General features: G+C 39.8%; 1 protein-coding gene and 1 long non-coding RNA gene across 3 annotated transcripts; one reads left to right on the forward strand and one right to left on the reverse strand.

Annotated features, from left to right (window-relative positions):
• Positions 1 to 3,741, forward strand: LOC309717978 (uncharacterized protein; the record flags this gene model as incomplete). Its single annotated transcript, XM_082552919.1, has 2 exons — positions 1 to 288; positions 1,966 to 3,741. The coding sequence occupies exons 1-2, from the start codon at positions 214 to 216 to the stop codon at positions 3,739 to 3,741; spliced, it is 1,851 nt and encodes a 616-aa protein (XP_082409045.1). The 5' UTR covers positions 1 to 213.
• Positions 3,742 to 5,919: 2,178 nt separating this feature from the next.
• On the reverse strand, positions 5,920 to 10,078 carry LOC309717270. 2 transcript variants are annotated; one of them, XR_014279655.1, is made up of 4 exons: positions 9,762 to 10,078; positions 7,263 to 8,084; positions 7,075 to 7,146; positions 5,920 to 6,398 (listed from the first exon to the last, which is right to left on the reverse strand). It is a non-coding gene; the product is annotated as an uncharacterized lncRNA (long non-coding RNA). The 2 variants fall into 2 exon arrangements; XR_014279656.1 differs by having other exon boundaries at positions 7,075 to 8,084; positions 9,762 to 10,076.
• Between the last annotated feature and the right edge of the window lie 1,896 nt (positions 10,079 to 11,974).

Below are 11,974 nucleotides of genomic sequence, written 5' to 3' on the forward strand. Positions count from 1 at the left end.
TTTCTCAGAATTCTGACTTTTTTCTCAGAATTCTGACTTTAATCTCAGAATTCTGACTTTTTTCTCAGAATTCTGACTTTATTCTCAGAATTCTGAGATTAAAGTCAGAATTCTGACTTTAATCTCAGAATTTTGAGGTGGGCACCTGCAGGCTTCCAGCTTCGGTGACAGCGATGTGTCCAGTTTGGCAGGTGGAGAACTAATTCACTAAATATGGTGGATATAAGTGACTTTTTGCGTGGCCGAGGGGTCCCCGAAGATGCTATTTTATTAATGGAAGAGCAGAAGGTGAGTAACAAAAAAGAGAAATAGTTTGGTGTCTCCTATTTTTACAGGAAAACAGTTACGGTACAGTTACGGTTAGCTGTTAGCATGCTTGTTAGCTTATAATGTTATATAGGAATGAACGTGTTTCACAATGTTACAGTATACTAGGTGAATTGACGTTTTAACTGTTGTTGATCGCAGGATCATCCCAGATGGGTTCGTTGCATTTTATTTTATTGTTCTACTATTTCAGAGTTTTTCAAGGCAGTTAAGCGGAGCTGTAAATGGCCTGCATTTGTATAGCGCTTTTCTAGTCCATAGGACCCCAAAGCGCTTTACACTACATTCAGTCATCCACCCATTCACACACTGGCGATAGCAAGCTACATTGTAGCCACAGCTGCCCTGGGGCGCACTGACAGAGGCGAGGCTGCCGGACACTGGCGCCACCGGGCCCTCTGACCACCACCAGTAGGCAAACACGGGCCCAAGGATCTTGCCCAAGGATATTTGGCATGCAACCAGTGTGTTACAGATGCTAGCCGCCTGCCAATATCACTGATATATTTGATGTGTACAAGTAAGTTACACTTAGTACAGCGGAGGAGAGAAGCTGTAATGAATGTTTATGCGGATATTTCACTCAGAAAAATGGGTGGCGTTCATACACAGCCACCGACACAGCCCCGGTTGTTGTTCTGACGGTGGCCGACTGACGATCCCCTCACAACATGTTAGCTAACACAAACTAATGTAGTGCATGTAACTGTGTATACGTTAGTGGTACAGTGTCGGAAGAAATGAGCAAACTGTTTATAATGTCAGAATGACATCATCTTTCTCCTATATATAAAAGTGCTGGCTGAGGAGCGCTGCCGGGTTGAACTTTGACCTCGGAGTGACGTGACGTTTGTTCGCACAACCAATAGAAGTGCAGAAAGTCGCAAATCAGGCATATTGTTCGCATAAACACAAAAATAAATAACGAAATAATCCCGATATTGTGCCAAAGACTGATTTACAATGTTACTTTGTGTTCTATGTGTAATACCTTTGCTTAAATGACTAAATGGACTGTGTATTTATGACTCTGCGTTATAGTCTTACATACATAAGTAACATTCATATGTACAGATAAAAATGTACAGAGCTATGTACACAAGCGTGTACACAAAAGTCTACTGCTGATCGAGCTGCTCAGTGGTCGTACAGTCTCATGCAGAGAGCGTGGAGGTGTTGTCCATGGTGGATGTTAGCTTAGACAACATCCTCTCCTCCCCAGTCTGCTCAGTGGACTTTAGCAGACCGCTAAAGCTGGCCCTCCCGACCAGTTTGTTAAGTTTCCCCCTGTCCCTCTCTGCCATTCCACCACTCCAGCAGACCACAACATAAAAGACAGCAGACGCCACCACAGTGTCGTAGAACATCCTTAGAAGACGTACTACCTACATCATAACCAATCAAGTCCCGCTTTTTTTTAAATACAGAAGAGGATTTATTATTTACTGAAAGGCTATGCCTTAGTTTGCTTCTTTCATTATTGTGTTTCGCCCTGCATAAAATAGATAGCTTTTCTGATAACTACAGTCAATACTCTCCTACTGGCATTAGCGGTGACCTAAGAGGCTTAACTGTAATATTGCTTTGCAGTGTAAATGTTGCAGAAAATGACTGTCTTTTCTTTCTTCCTGTGTGCAGATTGACTGTGACGTCATAGCGCTGATGGATGACGCAACTTTGGCAAACTACATTCCCTCGTACGGAGACCGAATTGCCGTCTTCAATTTCTGCAAAAGCAAGCAACCACTGTCAAAAAGAAAACTAGGACTTCTGCAAAAACTTCGTGAGAAAATGAAAACCAGAAAAGAAAGTCCAAAGGAGAACACTTCACATACAGATGCAGGAATAAGACAGACAAAGAAGCAAAAAGCAACACGCAATGTTGAGATAGGATGGATACATTGTGATGGAAAAATAGCCAAACAGGTGAGAGCGAAGCAGGGAGGTGGCACTAGAAAAATTCAAATGGCCACTGATGCTGGATTAAAAGATATTCTTCAGGAAGGAAAGAAACTTTTTTTTCCTAATGGCATATCTCCTAAGGGATGTGAAACAGATTTTGAGTTTGAGGTTTGGGACTTTAAACAGAACCACCTTACTGATGATACCTGCCAGTCTATTGGCAATATGTATGAGGCAGCGAGACTGACAATGTTACGCTTCTACATTGCAACAAAACCAAAAGATCCTGAAGAAGATGCCAGCGAGACATCTGAAGTGGTGTTTGTCTCAGAAAGCAGTGGCAGTGATATTAATCCATTGCAAGTGGGGGAAGTCAGGGGTAATTTTGATGAAGTCATCGCTGGTTCAGAAATTTTAGATGATCCAGAAATTACTTTTGGTCCAATTTTTGATGCTGAAGAAGATACAGAAGACACATTAGTCTATGAGGGTTTTCTTGTACCCCTCAGTCCACCTAATTCAGAGAACATAATAACAATCACCATACGTCATACTGACACTTTACATGACATGATTACTGCTTTCTCTGATGAGGAGATTTTGACCAAAACACTGAATGTGAAGCGCATACTTCCAGACAACACAGAAGAACCAGGCACTGGATCAGGAATACTAAGAGATGTACTCACATGCTTCTGGCATGAATTTTATGAGCGATGCACCCTAGGTGCAACCATTAAAGTGCCATTCATTCGCCATGATTTTCCTGCTGAAAAATGGAAGGCAGTTGGGCGAATACTCCTGAAAGGTTACCAAGAATGTCAGTATTTTCCAAATAAACTTGCAATCCCTTTTATGGAACAAGTGCTTTTCAGTGGTGTTTACAGTGATCTTAAAGCACACTTTCTACAGTTTGTCAGCAGCCAAGAATGTGATGTTTTGATGGAAGCAGTAAAAGATTTCTCTGCAGTTGACTTGGATGATCTTGTGGAAATTCTTGACAGTTATGGCTGTAGAAAAAGAATCACTGCTGAGACTCTACCTACAATCCTGGATGAAATAGCACACAAAGAGCTTGTCCAAAAACCAATGTTTGTTATTGACTGCTGGCGGGAGATCATCGACCCCCATATCTCCCTCAGTCCGGAGGGACTGACCAAGTTATTCTCTGAACTGCAACCAACTTCAAAAAAAGTGTGCCAGCTGCTGAAATTTGCTGTGGATTTGACTCCACAACAAAAAGAAGTGAAAAATCATCTCAAAAGATTCATCAGAGAGCTGGATAACATTAAACTTCAGAAATTTATGCGTTTCTGCACCGGATCTGACCTTATAGTAACAAACAGTATTTATGTGGAATTTCAAGATATGACAGAGTTTACAAGAAGACCAGTCGGACGCACGTGTGGGAATGTTCTGCAGCTAGCTAACAGCTATGAAAACTTCCCAGATTTTCGTTCTGAATTTAATGCAGTTCTTGAAAGTAATGTCTGGGTGATGGACATTGTTTAGACTCTCACAGCAATGCGCTACATTTGAACTGCTCATGCACACTAGAGCATAACTGTAAAGAGATGTTAGGAATATGTATTTTTATGTATTTTGAACTTATACAGTATACTTTTTTTAATTAGAGAGAAGTTTCTCATCTCTGTTAGAAGTCTAGTTTTGGCTAATATTTCATTTTCTTTTATCATTTTGAGTTTTACATAATACAGTCACAAAACAAAACGAACAGGTACACTGTTTACTACCATATCCAGAGCTGTCTTCACCAAATCCAAGCTTTCCAGCTATAAGACAGAAACCTTCAGCAAAAGCATGAAGAAAGATTACTTAAGATCTATAAACTATAATTAAACTGCTCTTAAACGTTCTTTAATGCACCATGTGTGGTGTGAGAGCTCAGCACAGTCAAATACTTTTGTAAGTAATTAGTAGAAAGACTAATTCATTCAGATGGTATTTTCTTATTAGGTCAGGGCTAAAACTGAACATAGTTATAACGCAAAAGTAATGCTGTTATGCAACACTGTATTGTAAAAGGAATAAGTACAATTTTATACTTTAGCATTTGTCATGTCTGAAAACATTTTGCTTTACAGTATATGCAATTTTTAGTTAAGGTAGGTTAAGGTATCAAAGTTTGGCATTTGTTGTTGATTACAAAGGTTCCATATAAAGTTGGTGAAAATATTTTTTTAAATTCCAGTATTTTCTTAATGTCATATTGTTTCTAAGCATACCTGTTATTCATCCATCAAATTGATTCAAGCTGCTTAAAGGATTCAGTCTGTTTTGAAGATGGTTATTGATTACTGAGATCATAAATAAACACTGTACACTTCAGTGCAGTGGTCAAGTACTGTGATTATTCAGGCATCCTTTTGTAATGCCAAATTGTCATGTTCTCAGATATAGTATTAATCTTAACACCTGAAAAAATGTCTTGTTACTGCCAGAAATTATGCATTTTTATTTGTATGCATGTATGTTCTCAGTCATTCACACTTGTTTTTATTTCTATACCATAGATGACACTGAAGGAATATGTGATACCACAATAGCCAGTGTTCATGGTCTTTACAGTAAGTCACTGATGTATACTGATGCATAACAAGACTATATGAGATCTATAAGTTTGTTTTAAAAGTTGAGTCATTCTTGTTACAGGGCAGCTTATACGGTTATGAGTTTTAGCCATGTTATTGGCATTGGAAAGAACAGGTTTCTTGTAAACTTTTTCCAATAAAATGTTACTGTACACAGTACATTTGTATTGTTGTTTTGAATATGTTCATCAAACTCCATATCTATTTGAACATGCCAGAATTCAAGAGACTGCCACACATGAGCTCAGTAACATGGAAGAATACCATTTATTTTTAATTTCAAATATTTCATAAAGATACACAAATATAAATGTAAAACATGTTGCACTTAATGGGACAATAACTTGGTTCCACTTGCAGGAACTGTTTTGTTGCATTGTTGCTGGGATACTACAAATAAAAGTCAAAATATTTTTGGTATGTTTCTTATAATTTTAGGATTCATATCATGAAGGAGCCTTGTATACAACAGCTAACACTGAATCAGTATAGCAATGATTCGTGGTCATTTTACATGAAAAACCAGCTAAAATATCTTACAACTAACAGAAGTGAAATACATTAATAATTAAGTGATGGATCTTCATATGGGTAAATGATTATAATAGCTTTGCTTTAATATAATTGCACTAAAAGCTCCCCAAAAGGCATAACGACTTTAAATATTAACAATGATACGTTTATAGAAACATGCTGTTGTCAAGACCTAGAATTGTTAATGCTACTATGGTTTGCTGAAACATACCACAGATAACCCGGGCACTTAGCATATCATATGCTGGTGCCTGGGTTTCCAGCCATGAATATTAAGAGTAAAGGTTGATACAGAAAACAATAAGCAGGGAGCTGGTCAGTTTATATTTTATATACTATGCACATGTCTGGCAACAAAACACAGAAATTTATATTGCAATTTACTGGTAGGCAGGTTTACACCACTTATGATTCAATCAAAAATATAACATTTGTAAATGCAGTTTAATGTATGGCCTTTTAAAAGGATTGACATGTGTTTCATAACTGATTGATAATATCACAATATTCAGCTTTTTCAAGTAATATATAACATTTCTGTTTAATGGTAGTGTGAATGTAGAAAAACATTTTTCATTTAATGCAGTGCAGAAATACCTGCATAAAAGGTACCTGTAAGACATGGCACCTACTATCAAATCACGTTATCAAGATAAAGAGAAATATTTTGTATTTATTTGTACATTTACACACTGAAGTTCCTTAAATACTTTGCAGTATTTCTTCTCTTAACCTAATGTACAGATCCGCAGCACCAAGTGGATCTCCTGGGGCATCCCATTCATTTTCTACCATAAGCAGACAACACAGTTCAAAGACTGTTTCATCACAGGGGTGTTGACCTTTTGGGCTACACTCTTCCATACACAAAGTGATATCCTCCATAGAAATAGGCTTCAGTCTATCCTCAGCACTGTGCAGCTCTGGAAATGAGTACATTACTACTGGTCGACCCGATGCTGCACTACCACTTGGCCGGATTTTGTGCGAGTTCCATGTGTTCACAACTTCATCAAGTTCATCCTACATGAAAAACAACACAATATAAGTACCGGTATATGAAACAGACCATGTACCAGTAGATTTAGCCAAAGTTGAGGCTTATTAACTCATTAATCAACAGACATAGAAACTGACCTCTAATTAATGTAAAACCAAGCAGCAACAACAAAAGAGCACTTTCACTAAACAGCACATGGACACAGAATGGTGCTGCATGATTCTGCTGTTGAATAGATAGCCCAACACTTTATACTCAGTGTGCAATGATTCTACAATAAATTTTCAATAGAGAATTAACCAAATGATAGGATTGCTTTCTGAAACCGTGCCCAAAGGACCACTAGGTAACAGACTCCATAGTAATTTAAACCATGTGGCAATAAAAAAAAAAAAAATGCTCCATGCACCTGTGCTGAGAAAGGTGCAGTTACTTCCACTGATAACATGAATACAATTCCATCAAAGTATTAAAATGGAATCCCAAAAAGTTGATTCTGTTCATCTGGATGTAGCGTTTTCAGTGTGAGAAATGTTCTGTCAAAAAACATTCCTTACCTGGCTGATTGAGCATGCATCAAGACATATTAAAATGGAAATAAAATTCATATTTAATTTAAAGAAAAAAAATGTTCTAACCATATTTATATTTTCTATTTATGCAGCTAAGACATTACATAGCATGAGCACATGCTTTTACCTGAATAAGATTGAGAAAGCAGAACTGGATAAGACTTTTGTCCAAAAAATCCCCTGTGAAGTGGCCATCATCCTGAAAAGTTTGAAATAAGTTCATCCAAAATTGTGCACTCTGTTTGCGTAGGGTAGCCCACCATCCTTCTATACGTTGGTTGGCCGTACTTCTTCCGTAAAGGAAACTTTTCTCACCTGCAAAACTGTCTGTGTGGTTTCTCCGTAAAAACATCTGCATTTGTTCGACACAACCATTTTCGGTACCTCGGTCAGCACGTAACCTTTCTGGACATCCGCTGATGCATGAAACTGTTTTCAGAAAATAACTTGCAATCAATTTAGGGTCACTGTTTGTAGTATAAGCCTCCATCCATAAAACATAGCGGCTAAAACCATCTATGCAGCCACTGATAGCAATACCATATGGTTTCAACTTGTCATAGCCATCCATGTGCCAGAGAGCATTTGGCCCTCTGCAGCTGTACTGTCGTCTTCTCAACCGTCGAGCTCGTCTCAGTTCCACACCTTGAGGGTCAAGCAATTTGATTATGCATCTTACAGTATCTTGTGACACCACAAATCCATGTTGAATTGCACGTAGATGTAGCCAACGATAACCTTGCATCTGTCCATTTGTCATGATCTCTTGTTGGACAAAGGCTAGCACTTCCTCCAAGTTTGATTGATTCTTCCTTCTAAAAAGCCCAAGTCTTTTACAAATTCTCTTTAGAGTTCGAACACTTATAATTGTCTGATGACTATGTGCTAAAATTGAAAGTATTTCTTTGTTACTGAAAGAAAGTCTGAAATACAGTCTTATTAAGTCATCCAAATCTGACATGTCAGCCACTGTTTCTCTCACTTTGAGAGGTGAACTTTTTGCAGAAGTCCTAGTTTTCTTTTTGACAGTGGTTGCTTGCTTTTGCAGAAAATGAAGACGGCAATTCGGTCTCCGTACGAGGGAATGTAGTTTGCCAAAGTTGCGTCATCCATCAGCGCTATGACGTCACAGTCAATCTGCACACAGGAAGAAAGAAAAGACAGTCATTTTCTGCAACATTTACACTGCAAAGCAATATTACAGTTAAGCCTCTTAGGTCACCGCTAATGCCAGTAGGAGAGTATTGACTGTAGTTATCAGAAAAGCTATCTATTTTATGCAGGGCGAAACACAATAATGAAAGAAGCAAACTAAGGCATAGCCTTTCAGTAAATAATAAATCCTCTTCTGTATTTAAAAAAAAGCGGGACTTGATTGGTTATGATGTAGGTAGTACGTCTTCTAAGGATGTTCTACGACACTGTGGTGGCGTCTGCTGTCTTTTATGTTGTGGTCTGCTGGAGTGGTGGAATGGCAGAGAGGGACAGGGGGAAACTTAACAAACTGGTCGGGAGGGCCAGCTTTAGCGGTCTGCTAAAGTCCACTGAGCAGACTGGGGAGGAGAGGATGTTGTCTAAGCTAACATCCACCATGGACAACACCTCCACGCTCTCTGCATGAGACTGTACGACCACTGAGCAGCTCGATCAGCAGTAGACTTTTGTGTACACGCTTGTGTACATAGCTCTGTACATTTTTATCTGTACATATGAATGTTACTTATGTATGTAAGACTATAACGCAGAGTCATAAATACACAGTCCATTTAGTCATTTAAGCAAAGGTATTACACATAGAACACAAAGTAACATTGTAAATCAGTCTTTGGCACAATATCGGGATTATTTCGTTATTTATTTTTGTGTTTATGCGAACAATATGCCTGATTTGCGACTTTCTGCACTTCTATTGGTTGTGCGAACAAACGTCACGTCACTCCGAGGTCAAAGTTCAACCCGGCAGCGCTCCTCAGCCAGCACTTTTATATATAGGAGAAAGATGATGTCATTCTGACATTATAAACAGTTTGCTCATTTCTTCCGACACTGTACCACTAACGTATACACAGTTACATGCACTACATTAGTTTGTGTTAGCTAACATGTTGTGAGGGGATCGTCAGTCGGCCACCGTCAGAACAACAACCGGGGCTGTGTCGGTGGCTGTGTATGAACGCCACCCATTTTTCTGAGTGAAATATCCGCATAAACATTCATTACAGCTTCTCTCCTCCGCTGTACTAAGTGTAACTTACTTGTACACATCAAATATATCAGTGATATTGGCAGGCGGCTAGCATCTGTAACACACTGGTTGCATGCCAAATATCCTTGGGCAAGATCCTTGGGCCCGTGTTTGCCTACTGGTGGTGGTCAGAGGGCCCGGTGGCGCCAGTGTCCGGCAGCCTCGCCTCTGTCAGTGCGCCCCAGGGCAGCTGTGGCTACAATGTAGCTTGCTATCGCCAGTGTGTGAATGGGTGGATGACTGAATGTAGTGTAAAGCGCTTTGGGGTCCTATGGACTAGAAAAGCGCTATACAAATGCAGGCCATTTACAGCTCCGCTTAACTGCCTTGAAAAACTCTGAAATAGTAGAACAATAAAATAAAATGCAACGAACCCATCTGGGATGATCCTGCGATCAACAACAGTTAAAACGTCAATTCACCTAGTATACTGTAACATTGTGAAACACGTTCATTCCTATATAACATTATAAGCTAACAAGCATGCTAACAGCTAACCGTAACTGTACCGTAACTGTTTTCCTGTAAAAATAGGAGACACCAAACTATTTCTCTTTTTTGTTACTCACCTTCTGCTCTTCCATTAATAAAATAGCATCTTCGGGGACCCCTCGGCCACGCAAAAAGTCACTTATATCCACCATATTTAGTGAATTAGTTCTCCACCTGCCAAACTGGACACATCGCTGTCACCGAAGCTGGAAGCCTGCAGGTGCCCACCTCAAAATTCTGAGATTAAAGTCAGAATTCTGACTTTAATCTCAGAATTCTGAGAATAAAGTCAGAATTCTGAGAAAAAAGTCAGAATTCTGAGATTAAAGTCAGAATTCTGAGAAAAAAGTCAGAATTCTGAGAATAAAGTCAGAATTCTGAGATTAAAGTCAGAATTCTGACTTTATTCTCAGAATTCTGAGATTAAAGTCAGAATTCTGAGAAAAAAGTCAGAATTCTGAGAATAAAGTCAGAATTCTGAGAATAAAGTCAGAATTCTGAGAAAAAAGTCAGAATTCTGAGATTAAAGTCAGAATTCTGACTTTATTCTCAGAATTCTGAGATTAAAGTCAGAATTCTGAGAAAAAAGTCAGAATTCTGAGATTAAAGTCAGAATTCATTTTTTTTTTTTTCCTGTGGCCCTAATCCTCTTCCGTAAGGCCGTCTTTGTTACTTCGGAAACATGGCTGAACAATTTCTCTTCAACGACGTAATCCGATAACAACCGATCTCTTTACTCGTCGGCTTCCCGTGGCTGTCATGCGACCGGCTATTGCAGTTAATAATACAACAGCTTCTTGACATTTTTGTGTTTCTTTTTATCGCTGTATAACTGATTTTAATTGAAAGCCTGCGTGCGCTAGTACCTCTTGCCACGAGTTCCCAGAATCCTTTGCGGTTCTACCCGTGAATGACGTCACATTTTCAATCTCTATATAATATGCATGTTAAATTTTATATTTGGGGTGAAATATCAAGTCTTTTCAAGTAAACCGGTTCAAGTCCAATTCAAGTCCCAAGTCATTGGTGTAAAAGTCCAAGTCAAGTCACAAGTCTTAGAACATTTTTTCAAGTCAAGTCTAAAGTCATAAAATTAATGACTCGAGTCTGACTCGAGTCCAAGTCATGTGACTCGAGTCCACACCTCTGGACTCTTCCGCTCATTTCCGTGACCTCTGATGGAGTTTGTTATCTCCAGCAGCAATTTGAGGTCTTATTTAATACAACGTGATGTTTATTTGATCAAGTATGCTCCCTTCTCGCTTCTGTTCAAATCTTCTGAGCCAATCAGAATAAAGTTTCCAGACAGTTTGAAACTGGGGAGCTGCGTCACAGTGCGCTGTAAGATAAATAAGGATTATTGTTTGAGCTGGTAATCATGCTAAGCCACTCTACTAGTTTAGGAATGAAAACATGTTGCTGAAAATGAGAAGTAAGAATCATCTGGACTCACTCTGACTGAAACGAGAGGTCACGAGAGGTGATTTTACCGTAAACTGGACAATGAAACAACAGCAGACAACATCCACATGTCAGGATAATAGAAATGAATGTTTTTGAGCCACCCCTCCGCCCCGAGACTCCACCCATCCTGACCGGGTCTGGACCCCGGGGACGTACAGCTGCACATGACGCCACCTCACAGGAATCCTGGCCTGGCTTCTGTGCTGCGTGCTGTTAACGTGCGTGCCCCCCCCACCCCCCCCCTCCTGCTCTGCTGGGCTTAATGAGCTGATCTGGAAGCAGTTTGAGGAGCTGGATTCTTTCTCCAGACGCAGTTAAGACAGAATTACAAACTCTGTGTGACACTTTTTCACTCCTCACACACTTCTGCTTCAGACTGAGGAGGCAAAAAGGAGCCGGAGGTCTGGAGGTGGAGAGGTGGCGTTTCCTTCCTCCCCTCACCTGCTGTTAAACACGAGTTTCCATGGCAACGTGCTGGAGTCAGAAACAAACAGTCTGAAAGCGTGAGAGGAGGCATGCAGGGAGGACCGCAGCAGAAACCGAGAGCTCGCCTTCTTTGTGTTGCTGATTTCATCGAGAATCACTCCCACGTTACGTTTTCACTGAAGTTCGCTTCTCTCCTTTACATCAGGACGGGAGCCTGGAAACCTCCAGCGCTTCATGTTCAGTCATGTTTGTGATGAGGACTTTAGAAACATTAAAATCATGAATCCATGGATGTTTTCATGTGTGTTTGTTTGGCTGCAGGGCCCTGCGACCTCTTGATGCCTCTCAGTCTGTGCCAGCTTGGCCTTGAGTAATTCTTCACACATGAATCCTTCAGTAG

Source organism: Aulonocara stuartgranti, assembly GCF_965226115.1.
Source record: "Aulonocara stuartgranti genome assembly, chromosome: 11".
Classification (NCBI taxonomy): domain Eukaryota; kingdom Metazoa; phylum Chordata; class Actinopteri; order Cichliformes; family Cichlidae; genus Aulonocara; species Aulonocara stuartgranti.